This window comes from Clavelina lepadiformis, chromosome 4, assembly GCF_947623445.1.
Source record: "Clavelina lepadiformis chromosome 4, kaClaLepa1.1, whole genome shotgun sequence".
In the NCBI taxonomy this organism is placed as follows: Eukaryota; Metazoa; Chordata; class Ascidiacea; order Aplousobranchia; family Clavelinidae; genus Clavelina; species Clavelina lepadiformis.
Genome location: NC_135243.1, coordinates 10145960 through 10162868, shown reverse-complemented (window position 1 = coordinate 10162868; position 16909 = coordinate 10145960). Strand labels below are relative to the sequence as shown.

Below are 16909 nucleotides of genomic sequence, written 5' to 3'. Positions count from 1 at the left end.
TGCCTAACTGTTAATAAATTAGCGAGAATGATTTTGTTTATGTCACTCTGTTGCAATAAATCATACACTTAACGTAGACGGTTGTGATGGATACATGCAGTGTTGAAGGGAAAGTTTGTTTATGGTTTTGGAAATACTGTATAAGCTTTTTCATTTAAATTGGTTTTGATTAAATATAGCTCATAATAATTAATCTACTACTAATGATAAATCCTGCATTTGATTTGAAATAACTTAATAATGGTTGTCTTATAGTAACGGAGTAATTAGTAGACAAAGCAAGTAGCCAAGTACGATGTTTCAGTTGCAAAAGATCTGTAAGATGTTTTCCGTTTTGTGTCAGCGTTCAAATTTAAATTGATAGTTTCCTTTTAGTAAGTCCCTGTTGGCATGTTGTGACTATTTTCATGACAGATTTTGTTACATGCATACACAGAAAATTAGGCTAGGAGAAAGAACACGCAAAAAGTAAAGGCAAAGTTAATAAGCATAAAATGAGGATTGAGGTGAAATTAAGGGAGGAATTAAGGTTTAGTTTTGGTGTAGAACATACATTTTACTTAAGTTACGGTAACATTAAAACACCAGATTAATGTTGCGAACGTAGTGGTCAAAAACGAATAGCAAACCATACTGACAGACATGCAATAAAATGTCTAGACTAAGATTTCTACACTCAAGACACTGCATTGATATAAGACCAAGCTTCAGAAAGTATAGGGCAAACGATATGTTTAAATTCGATAGTCAATTACATAAAACTATTTGTGCGTCAATTGTGAAACATCGCAAGACAGCGTTAATTAAATCGCAATCCAAATTAGTGAGGTGTTATCTCGACTGCCGCCAGCAATCAACCAAGACGAGGCCGTGTGAGTGCTAACTTCATTTAACTATGTCATGTGACAACGTTGCTCGTAAAAACGTGTGAGCAGTTAAAACGGCAAATCCAAAGTTAAAAGCAGTTTGGATACATTTTCAGTGGAATGCTTTGACTACAAGAATATATTGAAGGTACATACATCAGGCTATACTATTGGTCAGTTCGGTGGTGTCATCACTGCACAAAAAAGCTGCATAACGCATTGCTGTCAATAATTTTGTAGTGGTTTCACTAAAGCAGAAACATGATATTAAACACCAGAATTTTAACAAATGCTGAAACGAAAGTCCTGTATAGTGACATTTTGCGGCTACGGAAGTAGTAGTTGACTGATTTTCACCATAGCATAACATAGTTAATCATGGTCCATTTCAGTAGACCTATCGTAAGCTTAAAAAAATCATGACAGTCATGACAATCATCAATATTAGCTGTTTATATTTTGTCAATGACCATATAGGCTACAAACATTTATTTAAATCATTTTCAGGTTGTAAGCTAAACAACTTTCTTTCGCAAGTGAAAGCGTGCACCCAATATAAAAGTACAGATAGGCTTCTATGGTTATGGTAATAAACAGTAGAATAAAATAAAGAATGAGTAATGTAGAAAATTGTGACCAATATTCTACAAGTTCTTCTAACGGTGCCTGCAATAATGCCGGTGAAACAACGCCTTTGCTGCTATCACATGGATCGATCAGGTAAGCTGCAAAAAAGCTCGTATTGCCGGTTAGTTTATATTTACTTGATAGTATGTTGTTGGTATTCGTCAGTACAAATATTGCAGATTTTGATGCTTTTTGGTATGTAGACGAGTTGTAGTGGCTTTGTGCGCTTGGCCCTACATATAAGTTTCGCTGACTGGTGTTTTTAACGGTATTACATGGCTATTTAATGCTTATAATTATTGGCCGTTTGGAGGTTGGAGCCACCGACTTGAAAAATATTTACGTTCAACCAATCTAGAGTTAAGCTGTAATTTCTGTTTATTTATAGCAACAAAGCCAAATCAGCTCCTACGGAAAAGAAAGATGAAGATGGAACGGAAGAATCTGAAAGAAGAATTCAGCTTTTTAAAAGACGATGGGCGATGTTGGCGCTCTGTTGCTCTTTTGCATATATTAATGGCATACAAAACTTGCAATATGCTGCTTTACCTACAAGTGCCCTTGACTATTATCAGGTAAGCCACTTTCATGGTTTAAGTTTATTAAGATTTTTGTTTTACTGGAAGATTTGACGTGGTAAATCTTCAGGTTTCTGCTCAAGTATTCGACGTTTTAACTCTCTTGTATTACCTCGCCTTTGCTGTCTTTGCCATTCCTTGCGTCTGGTTTGTTCAAAGGACTGGATTACGTCCAACAGTATTATGTTGTTCATGTGAGTACTTAAGACATCCTAGCAAATGTAGCTATTTCTAGGTAAAATTAGCGTCTTAGATGCACATACATTTTCAAGTTGTACACTTCCCTTGTAAGGTAATTTGGATTTATTATATTTATCGTATATTTAAGCTGTTGCTGTTTTATAGTGCTATGTTTTACTGGATCTGTTTTGGCAATTGCTGCGGCAGCAGATCAAAAACTATTTGCCCTCGCCGGTATTGCACAGGCAGTAAATGGCGTTGCTCAGGTATATTTCAAGCACCATGAGGTTAATGGCGATATTAGCTATTTAATATACAGGTATACACTTATAGTGTATAAGTCTTAAACGTTGTTGTATATTGTGCATCCGCCTGTGAAATAATTGTTGCATTTCATTTTGCACCATGACATGACGTAACTTTGCAGGTCTTCATTATGTCACTAGCAACCAAACTAGCGGCGACATGGTTCGGACCATCTGAAGTTTCTACAGCGACATCGATATTAGTCTTTTTCTATCAGGTAAAAGTTCAACTTATTTTCTTCTTAGTGACAAATCAACTCCAATATCATTTTTAGGCTGGTAGTGGCCTGGCGTTAGTAATTCCACCCATCCTGATTCCGGAATCAAAAGTTATGGGATTAGTCAGGGAAAGAATGCTTATCTTTTTCGGTATAATTGGATCGGTGACCTTTGTCACTGTTATTCTCGTTTTGATATGTGAGTGTGCTTTTGTATTATTAAGTTTCTTCTTATGTGTAGATATTTAACTTAGCGTCTAAGTGCAGGCCCATCCTGTTCATGATATTGTTATTATACTATTACTATTACTATTATAGATATTATACTTTACATTGTAAAAAATGCTGCATAACTGCGTTTTGTTACAGTTTGGTAGCTTGTAGCTTAAAACATATTTTGAACACTTTTGGTAACGTAGGGCTTGGCTGTGATCGATGGTTTTAATTTAAAGTTTTTCTTTATTATGTACAGTCTATAAACAGCGGTGCTCACGTTTTAAGTGTATACGCAGGGCTGCATTACAGTATTTTTTGCATTGGTGGGCCGCAAACAATTAGTTGAGCTCAATTTTTTTATTTCATAATTTCTGATGGAAAGCTTTAGCTTATCAAATCGGCTATATTAATTATTTCCTGAAATTTTGACATCTAAAACGTGGAAACTTGAACGACCTAACCATTAACCGTTTTACACTTACAAAATTAGATTCAATCATATCAACCATAATTTCGAGACTGGTCGAGGACCGCAAAAACTGTTTGTGCAGGCCGCACTGTGGGCAGACCTGATCTATAAACTATTATTATCACATACGGTAACAGAAAAATTGCTATTCATCATAACTGTTATTTCTTGTCATGCAGTTTTTGAAAACAATCCACCACTGCCACCTAGTGGGTCTCAGTTCGAGTCTTCCTCCAGAGAGCCAATATCGTACCGGGAATGTTTGAAGTCGATGTTAAAAAATCGTCATTTTTCAGTTTTAGTTATATCCTTTGGTAAAGAGTAGAAAAAAAAAGTAAAATTAACTACTGAAAGTTTTCATCATTTCTCATACTAAGATGGAGATATTTAAAATATTCTTTCTAGGTCTTAACTACGGCGCATTCAACGCACTGGAAACTCTTATAACTCCACAGATATCACGAAATTTTTCAGTAAGTTTTCAAAAATACAAATTTTCTTTTAAAGATTCTGCTTAGCTTCATGCTTTGATATGGTTCCAGGAACTGACTGACAAAACCATTGGTCAAATTGCAGCAACGATGGTTTTGGTTGGAACTCCAGGACCGCTTGTATTTGGAATATGGTTGGATAAAAGAAAAAGTTATTTGTAAGTTTATCCTCTCTTTGCACTTATATCAAATCGTATGAACGATGTCTTCAATTTAAAACTAATATTTCTGTTTGGCAGAGAAACATCTTTATTTGCGTATCTGATTTGTACAGTTGGTTGTGCGTTGTACACGGCTGCCGTTGAGAGCAATTGGACGTGGTCTTTGTGGGTAACTTTGGGAGGTCTTGGGTTAGTTGGTTTGATAGCTCTAGAGTCTAGGCTATATGTTTTGCTGCAATTTTATGAAACATTAACATTTATTGCTGGTATCAGCGTCTATGCCTATCTTAAGCTGAAACTAACAAAATCCAATCAAACTGATGTTTAGATTTTTCCTTTCGGCATACATGTCCGTTGGAATGGAAATTGCCGCGGAATTGACCTATCCAGCGCCAGAAAGTACTGCATCTGGCCTCATATACTCATCCGGGGCGGTGAGTTATACGAGCCAATATTACGGCATTTGTTTGCAGGAAAACATATTGTATCGTCAAACAAAACGTTAAAACTTTGGTAAGTAAAAAAATCGAGTTGTATATAGAAGCCGTTGGAATGCGATAAACACTACTGTAAACTTATAATAAGTTGCGCTTTGTGCTCAATTAGACACTGTGCTTGTTTAGATTTTTGCTTTGATTGAAATTGCCGTCATGCGATATATTATGGACAGATCATCGACCTTGAACTCTAACGCGTTTGTTACAATCATGACTTTGCTTGGATTTATTTTAACATGTGAGTGCATAACAATTACATTTTAGCCTACAGAAAGTATTTATGTTGTTAATGGTTAGACCTACATGTATAAGCTATAGAAATTGAAAACTGTAGGCTGAATATTAAATCCTGTTCATATAAAAGTGTCAATTCGCGGAGAAATGAAACGGATGAAATCAAATCAAAATTTTCCCACTGATGACCCCAACACAGAGGATAACTAAAATGTCTATAAGACGTAAATTAAGATTGCAAGTGAAAAGCAGTTATTCTCATAGTTTTTGATCGAATTTATTGTATCAATTCTTAGCTAAGTCAAGTATGACTGACATATTTTTATATGGTAAAGAACATAATATAAAATGTTTTGCCTAAGATTATGAAAGAAATAACTGTTTTTTTTGAAGAGAGTTAGTTGCGTAACGAATTAATGCTTCGCAAATTTCTTGCTTGTTCTATTGTACTTTTATTACGGCGTAATTAATAAATAGGCAATATTCAGTATTTACAGTTTTATGTACACTGCATGGCACACTCGTTCCCCTCTCCTGAAATGTTTTGAATGATCTCCCCATCTTCTTCACTTCGAATCGTCTATATGTGTCTACAGAAAATACATAAGTTAGAAACAGTAATTGTAATGAATGTTTTTTGAATGAGGATGTTCAACTGAACATAAATATTTTGAACAATGAGGTGTCAGGAAGCAAAGGTTTGCATAGAGCTCTTTTGACTTGTGAGGGTAGCTTAGTAAACCCATCTGTAGGTTTTTGTGTTTCACTCGACTAACTCCTTCTCTGTCTGCTCGCTGGAAGAAGTGCGAGCTTATAAAACGTAAAAGCGATGGGAGTTAAAATGTTCGACATCGAAAACGCAGCAAGTCGTAGCAGGTGCAGCAAGCGAAACAATGCTTAGACAATGTGAGATACACATAGCTAAAGCGGATACATTAAGACATAGATAAACATAATCAGTGTTAAGGTTAAGAAGCGGGCATTTCCAACAAAGACTTCTTATCAGCATAGCTGCTGGAAAACCTGGGAACGTACTAAAAGGAGTGTTTACACAAAAGTTATTCAGAGAAAATTTCCAAATATCAACCGACAGTTGAAGTGTTTATCAAAAAACAAGTTCATAAACTTGAATCAATAACTAGAAAACACTTTTGCAAGAAATGATGTAATGATCTTAAAAATACTACCCAGGACGCTACAGGTGACAGCACAAACGTATATCCTTATAGTAAAGTCGTTATTTAGCTGTCGATGCCAACTCTTTTTTTCTTGCCGATTACTAATCTTTCAAGCTGAGTTTAATTGCCATTCTTGATTCACGGTCTAGAGATAGATTTGTGAAAAACCAATTAGCCTACATTTTTCGTGGTGGCAATGCTTCGTTCAAACTGCTGGGCGGCTTTTCAAGAAGTATCGGTCTGCCCTAGCATTGCCACTTTGCAAAAACTCCGACATATTATTTCGCAAATCTGACACCAATTAAATCTTCCTGTATTTAAAGTAAATGAGAGCATTGTGTAGCCTCCCGATGAAAAGTCTATTTCTAAATCCAAAAGGAAAACGCTTTGGAACATGCCGAAATACCTTCATCAAATATATTGGCTTGATAAAAAAGAATGACATCATTGGAGGAACGAATTCATAAACACTATATTGCAATTGAGCATTACCCAATAGAACTATACATAAGCAGCATATTAAGTTCGTAACGTTTGCCCTCCTGACCGGTAGACAATGGTGTAGGCCTTAATCTATTGTGGCAATGTATGGGGCTATAATAATGTTTTTGGTTGACATAAAACCAAAGGCTTTAATTGTTCGTTTAGAACTCTTTTTGTCTATTTACTTTTTGATTCCGTTGCTTATTGCAATCTCTTCTCGTTTCTTTAATAAGGCACAACCTTCATAAAGTCCGAATTGTATTTCCCATGTAGTTGCCTTTAAATTACATCAGAAACAATTTCATATACCATTTAGAATCCGAATAGAGCTAACGTTGAATTGAATGATGGAAAGGGGAAAAAGGGGGCGAAATACGTATCCAACAGTATTTCATTGTAAGGACTAAAAATCCAACATATTTTACGTCACCAAGATTATTTATTACAAGTACCATCTAACTTCGTACACTCTGAATATATGACGCTACATACTTACAACACTAGAAAACTGGGTAAAGTATGTCGGTTTAGGAAGTAAATGTTTGAATGACATGATTAACCAAACACAGTACTACTTTCTTAATAGTATGCACATTTCTAGCTATAGAACACACAATCGCTTACTAAAATGCCATTTTTTATCTAAATTATTGAAAATTCACTATTACAATCGTCGTACTTTTTGTCTGTATGTAGGCCTAGTGTATATACTGATATTGGCGTAAGGGGCCGTTGTTGGAATTAAACCAATAGTGCAATAGGTGTACTGGTACCTGCTAACCCTCGGTGTGCGGTACGGTTAGGGTAGTATGGCGATTGTAATAAGCTATATAATTGGAATTTAAATAAGCGATTGTGTGTGTTCTCCAGTTAGATGAAATTTAATATTTAGACAGGTGCATTATCCTTGGTTAATCCTGTTATTCAAACATTGAATTCTTAAACCGACATATTTGACAGTATATGAGTGGTTTCAAGTAGTGTCGCAGTTTAGAGTGTATGAAGTTTGATAGTGCTTGTGGTGAAAAACCTCGGTGACGTAGAATATGTAACATATTACATATGTTACTCGTATTATATAAGTTACATTATGATACTTGCCATAATTTCATTCTCAGTTCACGACATAATTGCTATCCAATTGAAGAATAGTTGATTGAAAATCTGTTCCGTAAACATGTTATCTACCTTGCACTTTTTAACTCATTGTACTAAGGTATCCCCATAATTGTCATCTTATTTTGTAATGTTTTCTTCATTGTTTATTAACTCACCGAATTCAAAACAACCCCTGTGTGATTATTGACTTAATTGATAAACATGTTTTCCTGTACGAATGACCCCGCAATAGCCGCATTGTCATTTTAAAAATATACACTTTTGATTGACACTTAATTCCTTTCATAAAAGATCCCGTTGTTATAATTATCACTTAACCTATAAATCTTCCAGATCAAAAATATTTCCGGTTTGTTAAGTGCTTCGCACCTGAAAATAGAACCTTGTTTCTTTAATTATTCCCCTTCAGTGTATATAAGTACTGTTGCGTGCTATGATTTGAGTTTTTGAGTTTTTCAGTATCCAATTTAGAGTTTTGAGAGTTTGAATGAATGACTAGAGATAGATCGTAATAACTCTGTGTACAATTTCCTTAAGTGATCGCAAAATGTAGAGTGATGCGCTTTGATTGCTTATGGGTTCTTAAAATCCTTTTTATTTGAACAGTAATATTGTTGTAACTTCTCGTGTTTGTTTTAAGTAATTATGAAGAGCATTAAAAGTGAAATTAATCAGATTCTCAGTGTTTAAAATTATATAATCTATTCAACTGAAGTTTAGGTATTTCTAGACAGAATTTGCAACCTTCTAATATTGTCCTTAAGAGTCAGATTGCAATATAATAAAATAATTGCAGTATACACCGGAAGTATAGCCCACTTTCATGCACTTGAGATCAGTATGTTGTGCATAGCTGGCTAGCACCTGGCCATCATCGTGATTATATTGAATTTCTTCATGGTTATGAAGTAACTTATAAGCAGGTCTGTATCGTAAGCCAACCATTCGTAGTTATAGGCCTGCTTGTAATGTCTTATTGTCTTTAAAATTGTCTTTTTGACTTAACTGGCCTTTAATAGTCTATGAATGTGCCAGTACTCTTGCCAACTTTTTCTTTTTGATTAAAAACTTTGCATTACATAGAGAGGGCTTAAAATTGGATTTTGGCTTTTGAAAACGTCTGTTATTAACTTATTATATACAGTACATGAACTACTGAGAATGGTCTAGAAAAACAGTTTCAAATTCTTCTTCTTTAATAAATGCAATTGTAACATAAAACGATCGTTTTAACTCGTAGCGGCTATTAAGACACTGATTTCTTATCGCTAGTTAGCGCTGTAGAACTGTGTTCCAATTTCCCTTCATACAATCAAAATGCGTCGTAAGATTTCGGGGAGGTGGTTATTTATTACTCAAGATACCAGCAGGGCACGTCATAAACAGCAACCTAAAATCAAGTTCATAAATTAAGTAGTATAGATGAATAGAACTAAATTAAACGACGACAAACCTTTTGTCTAATAAAATATTTCCTACTGTTTTGGCTCTTGGTACTCGTTCTCCGTATCAAATGAAAAGCTTAGGAGGCGTCATATTTTGCCGGCGTGATGTCACTCGACCGGTTGTTAACGATTGGTAATCAGTTTAGCAGTAGGCCAATGCAAAAAAAACTGCTCTTAAAAATTGCTCCAAGTTATTTGATAAATTCACATATTTGTTCACAAAATCACATTGCGATACATAACTACACAGCAACGATAAGGTTGTGCCGATCTCAAGCTCTCATAATGGGAAAATCCCCAAATTTCAATTTATCCCGCCATTTTTTTCATTCTTTTTGAAAAATTGATGTCATTCATGATGCTAATACGAAACAAACCGACTGATGGATTGGCTGCACAGCATAAGAACTGTAAAAAGTTTTCAACTAATGCTTGCACCTTGATGATTTTGGAATTCTTTGTGACGAGCCATCGTAAGGGTTCCTGCGATAGTGTAAGCCGTAAGGGTACTAAGTTATAAAACGTCTAACAGCTAAAGCAAGTCTTCAATGGCAAAGGAACTACCAGATTTTAAACGATGAAGACATGTTTAATTTCTGCCAAGAAACGATTACAGGAGTACGTTTTGTTTTACTTAAAAAACGTGACAATGATACAGTGCGCAGTACACTGCAAACAAGGTTTAACTAATCATCAAATACAAGGCACAACTGGTGAAAAACGGAATTGATGAAGTTAAGCCGAATGGGTTAATGAAACGTTGGCAGACAATAGACTTCTGTTTTTCACTTGGGTTGGATTATCCGGATATCAGTTAACTGAAGCAATTTTAGCTATCTGATATCTGGATAAAATTTGGTCGGTTAACCGGATAAGAAATTCATAACGTTGTTAGTGCGTTTTTACGTTTTTATGCCTTTTTCGCAAATTTTGAGCTTCTCTGTTTTCAAAAACGGGTAGTTTAGCAGAACAAAAGTGGTGTTTGACTCCATGCTGAAATTAATTTAAAACCTAGCTCACAGCTCTTTGTCCTATATTCTATAGTATACAAAAGGTTAAATGTTGAAAGAATTCGTTCTATTATGTCACAAAGAATACATAAATCGATCAAAATGCGCAAGTAGAATTATAAGTTGTTCTCAAGGCATTAACACTTGAATAGATGCATTGCAAGGAGGGGACTGGGGAGGTTTCTAAAAAAAGCTGCTTGAGATCGATTTCACGCTTCTGTATTTGTTTTTTCATGAAAAACTACGTCACACGTAAACGTTTTTACAATCGAAATATTATGTTTTACTAGAAATTAGGATAAAAAGCTTGCTTTGTGCTTACCGTTTATTATCCGGTTAGCTAAAACAGATATATCCGGATAGTAATTATTATCGATATCCGAACTAACTCTATTTTTCTCCAGTTGTGCCTTGCATTTGATGATTATTATGCCTGGTGGCAATCATGGTATATTTATCGAGGTTTAGCCAAGTTGCAACCATAAAATCCATCAATTTATTCCGCTACATTCAAATTGTATTGGTACTAGCACATTAATTTTGACAATGATTTTTCATTACTTTATGATTTTAAAGTGTCAACGTATGCGAAAGTGAATTAGCTGTTGGGTCCTGGGTTGCAGCTGTGAATGATATAATTACTTGTACATTGTTACTATTACTTCAGAATTGGAAGATGCAGATATTTGTTTAGATTTTATGCACACCAAAGTACCCGCTTCAGTGTTTCGTTGGCCTCAGTACAGAGACACCTGTTGGGTGCCTATCGACAACATTTTATGTGTCATAGAACCACCTAACCTTTGATAACTGATGGAAACAAATTCAGAATAAGAGAGGCTTACGTGCTTCAACTAAGCAAAGTGTGGTTGAAATTTTAGCACATTACTGTATTAAGAATTGTGAATACCTAGCTCTGCCTTTGAATAAAAAATGCCTTTATTGCCCTGCTTTTATTAGTTACTGTGAACAAACAAAATAAACTAAAGGTTGAAATGAAAAAGGCATTTTATATGTTTTACGATAAGACCTGTAAGCTACTGTTTTATAAACAAAAACACACAATAGGGTTTAATTAGCCGTGATTTAGTCAAATGTTACATTGTGTAGGTATAAATTCACGCAAACAAAATACCCTTTTATAGAATCGGCAACAGAATATTAGTTTTATTGCAAAAATCTCGTATGGAAACATGCCCAACTGTGAAAGAAACGGTTCATATACAGTTCTTTATGTAAAATGCCATTGAACTAATAAAACAAAAACACCTGTCGTGAAACTGCTTTCGTTTGAAAGAGTATTAAATTATCTTTTAAATGACGCCAAAAAATTAAAGGATGTTTTTTGGCAATACGCCACCAAACTTTAGTTATACTTGACTGAACAACTTGGCTTGATTCCCAAACGCGGCTTGTAAACTCACAATGGTTGATGCTATGCCATTTCCCCCCAAAAATCGTTAGACAAGAATATTTTCAACCGAAATCACTCATATTTGTAGTTATTAAGCAACCGCATAACAACATATTATTTCAGTGAAAATGGACTAAGAAACGTGCATGGTTGTTCCACTTCACTGAGCACAAAAGACATCTTTCGGTAAACGACTGTATCTCGGAAACTACAGAGCCGATGTCAATAAAATTGGGCTCGTTTTTTATGAAAAGGCTTGCACTTCCATCCTACGAAGTTTCATCAAAATCGGAGATGGTGGGTTGGTTAGTTACACAGGTGGACGAATTGACGTGTTATGACCCTTAACTTACTCGATTAAAAGCAGTGCGTTACTAAGAGGCTGTAATGGACAGGGTTGCTGGTTATGTTTGTCCAGATAGTCCAACCATTACAATGGTTATAAGCAGGGCAAGTAAATGAACTGGCTATTTAATGAGTCTCAAATTCTCCAGTCGTTAGCCTAATATCTTTTCACACCCAGGTTCATCTACCTACAGTACTGATGTAGAAATAGCACATCAATTCCAATGATATTGAAATGTCAGCGTCACTTCCAATTAAGACTTGGATGCGTCTTATGATAAGATTTCTGACAATTCTCAATAGCACTCTGATACGTTTCTTTCAATGGTTTTGTTGATAAGCATTGCTTACAGAAGTCTTGATAACTAGGTATAGACTCGATTACACTGCAAATAAGTAGACTGTTGGTGGATGAACACAGAAATTTATCGTACAAGAATCTGAATGAATCAAGAATGAATTTCTGACAATATGTACCAGTATATATATATATATACGTACTACAGCGATAAGCATTTGTCACACACGTCGGAAGCTGGTCATAACAATTCGTTGTTATAATTGGTACAATTTTGCTGAGAATAGTCAGAGAAAATATACCAGAGCCTGAGAAATCTGATACTGAAATTTAGCAAGATTGTTCAAGTACGTTATTTATACCAATAATACAACATATGATCTATGAATATGACTTAAAACTGCAGAGGAAAGGGAATCTGGAAATAATTCATCGCACATAACTACACTGCTAGAGCTAACTTTAGACATAATACCGAACAGTAGCATGGCTGATGATCAAACTACGAGCTCATTGCACTGATGCGAAGTACAGAAACATGAATTGGGGAAAATTTCATACAACAAGCCACAGCGCGAAACGTAATGATTAATACAAAATCGCCAATGGTGTAATAACCATTGTAAGCGTGGGAGATTATAAGACTGTCCTCCATCATGTGAATTGCAACTCAAATATCGAAAAGGGAAAGTCCCAAAGACGTAGAATGGAAGAGATTGTGATAAATATATCAATTAATGTAACATAAAATTGTGTACGACATAGAATTCTCGTCTATCGAATCAGCGAAGCATAACACTGCGTGACGTAATCAACTGCTTCCCCTGTGCGTGCATTTTGATTTATTCAGTCCTTTTGGTTTCTACGTTCAACGCCGCAACATGTCTTTATGCTATTGCTGTCACAATGTTCTATCTTGATGTATTCGTTCAAAGAAGCTTCAAATATAACCAGTTTATACAGTTGTCGTGGTATACAATTGATTCTAAGATTAAGAGAAGCGAAACAACGACCTGAGACTCATTTATCATCGAGGACAGACAACAATTCTACAGACAAACATTGTAATTGAAGTGGTCGTCCTTACAGGCTAAGGAACGATAAACAACCATTTCATTACAACGTTTATGAGAATTCTATGTCGTACACAATTTTATGTTACATTAATTGATATATTTATCACAAGATCAACTGCGATCAAAAAATATAAATTAAAATAAAAAATCGAACATGAATGATTAGTTAATTATTTTTGTCTTTAATAAATGAATAATTAAAATAATATTAACATACATAGTTTCCTTAATGTAAATTCATTAATAAATCACACTTTTTGTGCTTCTTTTGGTTTTGGAGAACTCAGCACACGGCGTTGCATACAACAGCTTGAAATAACGTTTACACCACAAACACACTTCCATGCCAGGCTACTAAGGCTAAAGACAGCAGAAATCCTTCAGATTTTGGATCTAGCCTAGTTTGCACCAGTATGGAATGTAAGTTTTTTTGTGCACCGGACAGCTTAATTTTCAAAGACTGGTGTGCACTCTTGCAACGAGCAGTATTGTAATCACATCTTCCAACGATTATCATTGGTTGTGCATTTTTGCTGTACCAACTCGGGCTAGTCAACAACGCCCTTCCTAAGTGCTAGGCCTATGGCCACGAAAAACCGGGCTCTTGACCGGGAAGGGGTTCCTTCTACGGTGTTTTTTTCCGATCTACTGATTTACAGCACTGAAGCAATTTTCATTCATCAGTTGCTCGTCTGCTTAATTTTCGCTTATTCAACTTATGTTTTATGGATTTAACTAATTATAGGTTGAGTGGCCGTGCTAGTTGTTACCAGCAAATATTAACGTTGCTTCTCTTGAGTAATTTTCAAGCCTTTTCGGCTTCGTCACTTTTTCCTGTTCATTGGCGCGTGTTAGTTACAACTGGCTTTGATTTTTTTGTCCCCACCGCGCTTTTGACAAAAAATTATATGATTGATTGATTGATTGACCAGGAGGCAGCAAAAAGTTTGTACCGGTATGTGCGAGTGTGCACCAAATATCGCTGTTTGGGAATTTGACTTAGTTTACAAAAAAAGCTTTTTTGGTCCATTTTGTGCACCCAATAGCTACGCTGTGAACCGGACAGTCCGGTGCCCAACGCTTTCTATACGGGAGCATACAAGTGCACAATCCCTGGATGCCTTTGTATACTAGAACCTAGCAGCTCTAATTGTGACATCATCTGGTTGTGCAATTGTATACTGGCCCCTTCAGGTTATCTATGTATAAGTGTACAATTTATGATACTAAAGCAGCAGGGTCATTCCAATGAAGTTTTGCATCATGCGCATGAGCGCTAATCCGTGACAAAACCTCTATTCGTGTTGGAAAAATTCTTAGATAAAAAGTGTTAGCATTATACATAATACTTTTGATCTTTATTAAAGGTATTTCTATAGTTTAGACTAGTTCCGAACCGCTTTAAGAAACACACTGCCAGCTAATGGCTGTTCAAATATCTCAGAATACTCTAAATCATTTTTTAAAACCAATTTTAATAAACGAAATATCATACTATTACACTTATCCTAATATATCATATGATATTGATTCGTGTTTGGATGATATTTTGAAGTTGATCTTAGTAGGTCAACTTCTGCATAAACTCAAGATGTCAAGCTTTGACATAGATGTGCAAAATGATTTCATGATCGTTTTCAACATTGTGCTTTCAAAAAAAAGATAAACAAATTACAACTGAATTGGATGTGCCACATGTATTAAAACTTTATCAAAAAATTTTCTTTTGAATATTGAACATCTCATTTTTAACTTTTCAAATCGAATAGCAAATTGACTATTTGCAGTTATTACGTTTATTCCATACTTAAAGTGTAGATAAACATGTTGATGTATAATATACAAATTAGTAATGCAATAAAAGAACAGTTTAAAATTACACAACCACTTATTTATGACATATCCATGAAATTTTTCTGAGATTTTTGGGAGCATTCAATATTTATTTGATATTACCCCTAGATGTTTGCAAAGATGGGCACTCTGTGCAACATGAAATATGCTAAAATGGAATCCAACACTGGTCTGGTCTTTGTGCTGGCCAGTGATATGATTTTGCTGGTCCACATGGGTGCATGAAGTTGACAAGAGCACTTAGAATTAGAAGTGTTTCAGGTTTTCCTAAGATTTTACATTTCATTTCTTTATATGTAAAATATGTTGCAATGCAATGTACATATATGTATTTTAAATTCTTGTTAGTTTTGCTGAAAACGTTTGCAGTTGACTGTATTACCTTAAACAACTTATTATTTTTTTCTGTTTTCATAAACTTGGATTTTGAGTAACCATAGTTTTAATAGTTCTAAGTTCTGACACTTAAAAGATATTACACTAAATGTTATCAGTTCTTGCATAAAACATTTTTACAAATAATCCATAGTCAGGAAGAGTGACAAAGCCTTAAAGAAGCTTAATGTGTGCCAAATTGTTTTAGCAATACCAGTATAGTCATGTTATAGTAGTAGTTATAGCCACAGTCAAGTCATATGCCAATTAAGCTTCACTGGAGAAAAAATTCTGCATAACATATATATATATATATATATATATATACATACATGAGGCACATCCAATTGGGAAATGTGATGTGAAATATGTGAAATTGGGAAGTGATGAGATCAAGCTTGTTAAGGAGTTTCGTTATTTGGGGGATATGATAGGGGAAAATGACAGTACTGGCAGGGCAGTGAGAACAAGAATACGCGCTAGTTGGAAAAAGTTTAAGGAATTGTCTGGTACACTCTGTGGCAGACTACTCTCTACCAATCTGAAAGGAAGGCTGTATAAAGTATGTGTAAGAAGTGTGATGTGTTATGGAGCTGAATGCTGGGCGATGAAGAAGGCTGATATCAGGCGAATGCAGACGACAGAGATGAGGATGATTCGAATGATGTGTGGTAAGACACTACGAGATGTTATTGCCAATGATATGCTAAGAGGGTGGACATGTGTTGAAGATATTGAAGAACATTTGAGAGGACATCATCTGAGATGGCTGGGGCACGTTGAGCGAATGAATGAGGAGAGCTTAACGAGAAGAGTACAACATAAGATGGTTGAGGGAAAGGTGAAAAGAGGAAGACCAAAGAAAACATGGGAAGAGACGGTGAAGGATGATATGAGAAGGAGAGGTTTGAAGATTGAGGATTCCATCGACAGAGGAAAGTGGAGGCGTCGCTGCAGACAACTGGTTGACCCTGATGTTTCGGGATGAAGACCAGGCCTGAACAACAGGCGAAGTGGTAGTGAAATCATTTTCCACATCTATGGCAAAGCTTGACATCTTGAGTTTATGCATCATTTGACATACTAAGATCAATTTCAAAATATCACTATGATACAGACCAGTATCTTATATAACATTAGGATAAGCTTAATAAGTATGATATTTCCAGTTCATTAAAATTGATTTGAAATAATTAATGTAGAGTATTCGGAGATACTAGACTTCAAAGATATTGTCACGCTTGAATGATTTTCATTAGAGGAGATTTTTAAACAGTCACTAGCTGGCAGTGTGTTTCTTTAAACGGTTCGGAACTATTTTAAACTATAAAGTATAGAACTACCTTTAATAAACATCAAAAGTATTATGTATGATAAAACCACTTTTCTCTGAGAGTATTTCTAACATGAACTGTGATTTTGTCATGGATGAGTGCACACACGTATGATGCAAAAACTGTGAAGTTTAAA

General features: G+C 35.2%; 2 protein-coding genes across 3 annotated transcripts; both read left to right on the top strand.

Moving 5' to 3' along the window:
- The first annotated feature begins 1377 nt into the window (after window positions 1–1377).
- LOC143451943 (choline/ethanolamine transporter flvcr2a-like) lies at window positions 1378–5332 on the top strand. Of its 2 annotated transcripts, none has more exons than XR_013114928.1 (13): window positions 1378–1586; window positions 1882–2068; window positions 2142–2265; window positions 2417–2517; window positions 2679–2774; window positions 2832–2973; window positions 3639–3773; window positions 3865–3932; window positions 4002–4108; window positions 4190–4300; window positions 4440–4624; window positions 4735–4846; window positions 4973–5001. XR_013114928.1 is itself a non-coding variant. In XM_076952728.1 (13 exons), the coding sequence occupies exons 1-13, from the start codon at window positions 1480–1482 to the stop codon at window positions 5050–5052; spliced, it is 1476 nt and encodes a 491-aa protein (XP_076808843.1). In that variant the 5' UTR covers window positions 1378–1479; the 3' UTR covers window positions 5053–5332. The 2 variants fall into 2 exon arrangements, 1 of the variants encoding a protein (XP_076808843.1); XM_076952728.1 differs by having other exon boundaries at window positions 4440–4545; window positions 4973–5332.
- Window positions 5333–15866: 10534 nt separating this feature from the next.
- Window positions 15867–16427, top strand: LOC143452992 (uncharacterized). Its single transcript, XM_076954145.1, has one exon. The coding sequence runs from the start codon at window positions 15867–15869 to the stop codon at window positions 16425–16427; it is 561 nt and encodes a 186-aa protein (XP_076810260.1).
- The last annotated feature ends 482 nt before the right edge of the window (window positions 16428–16909 follow it).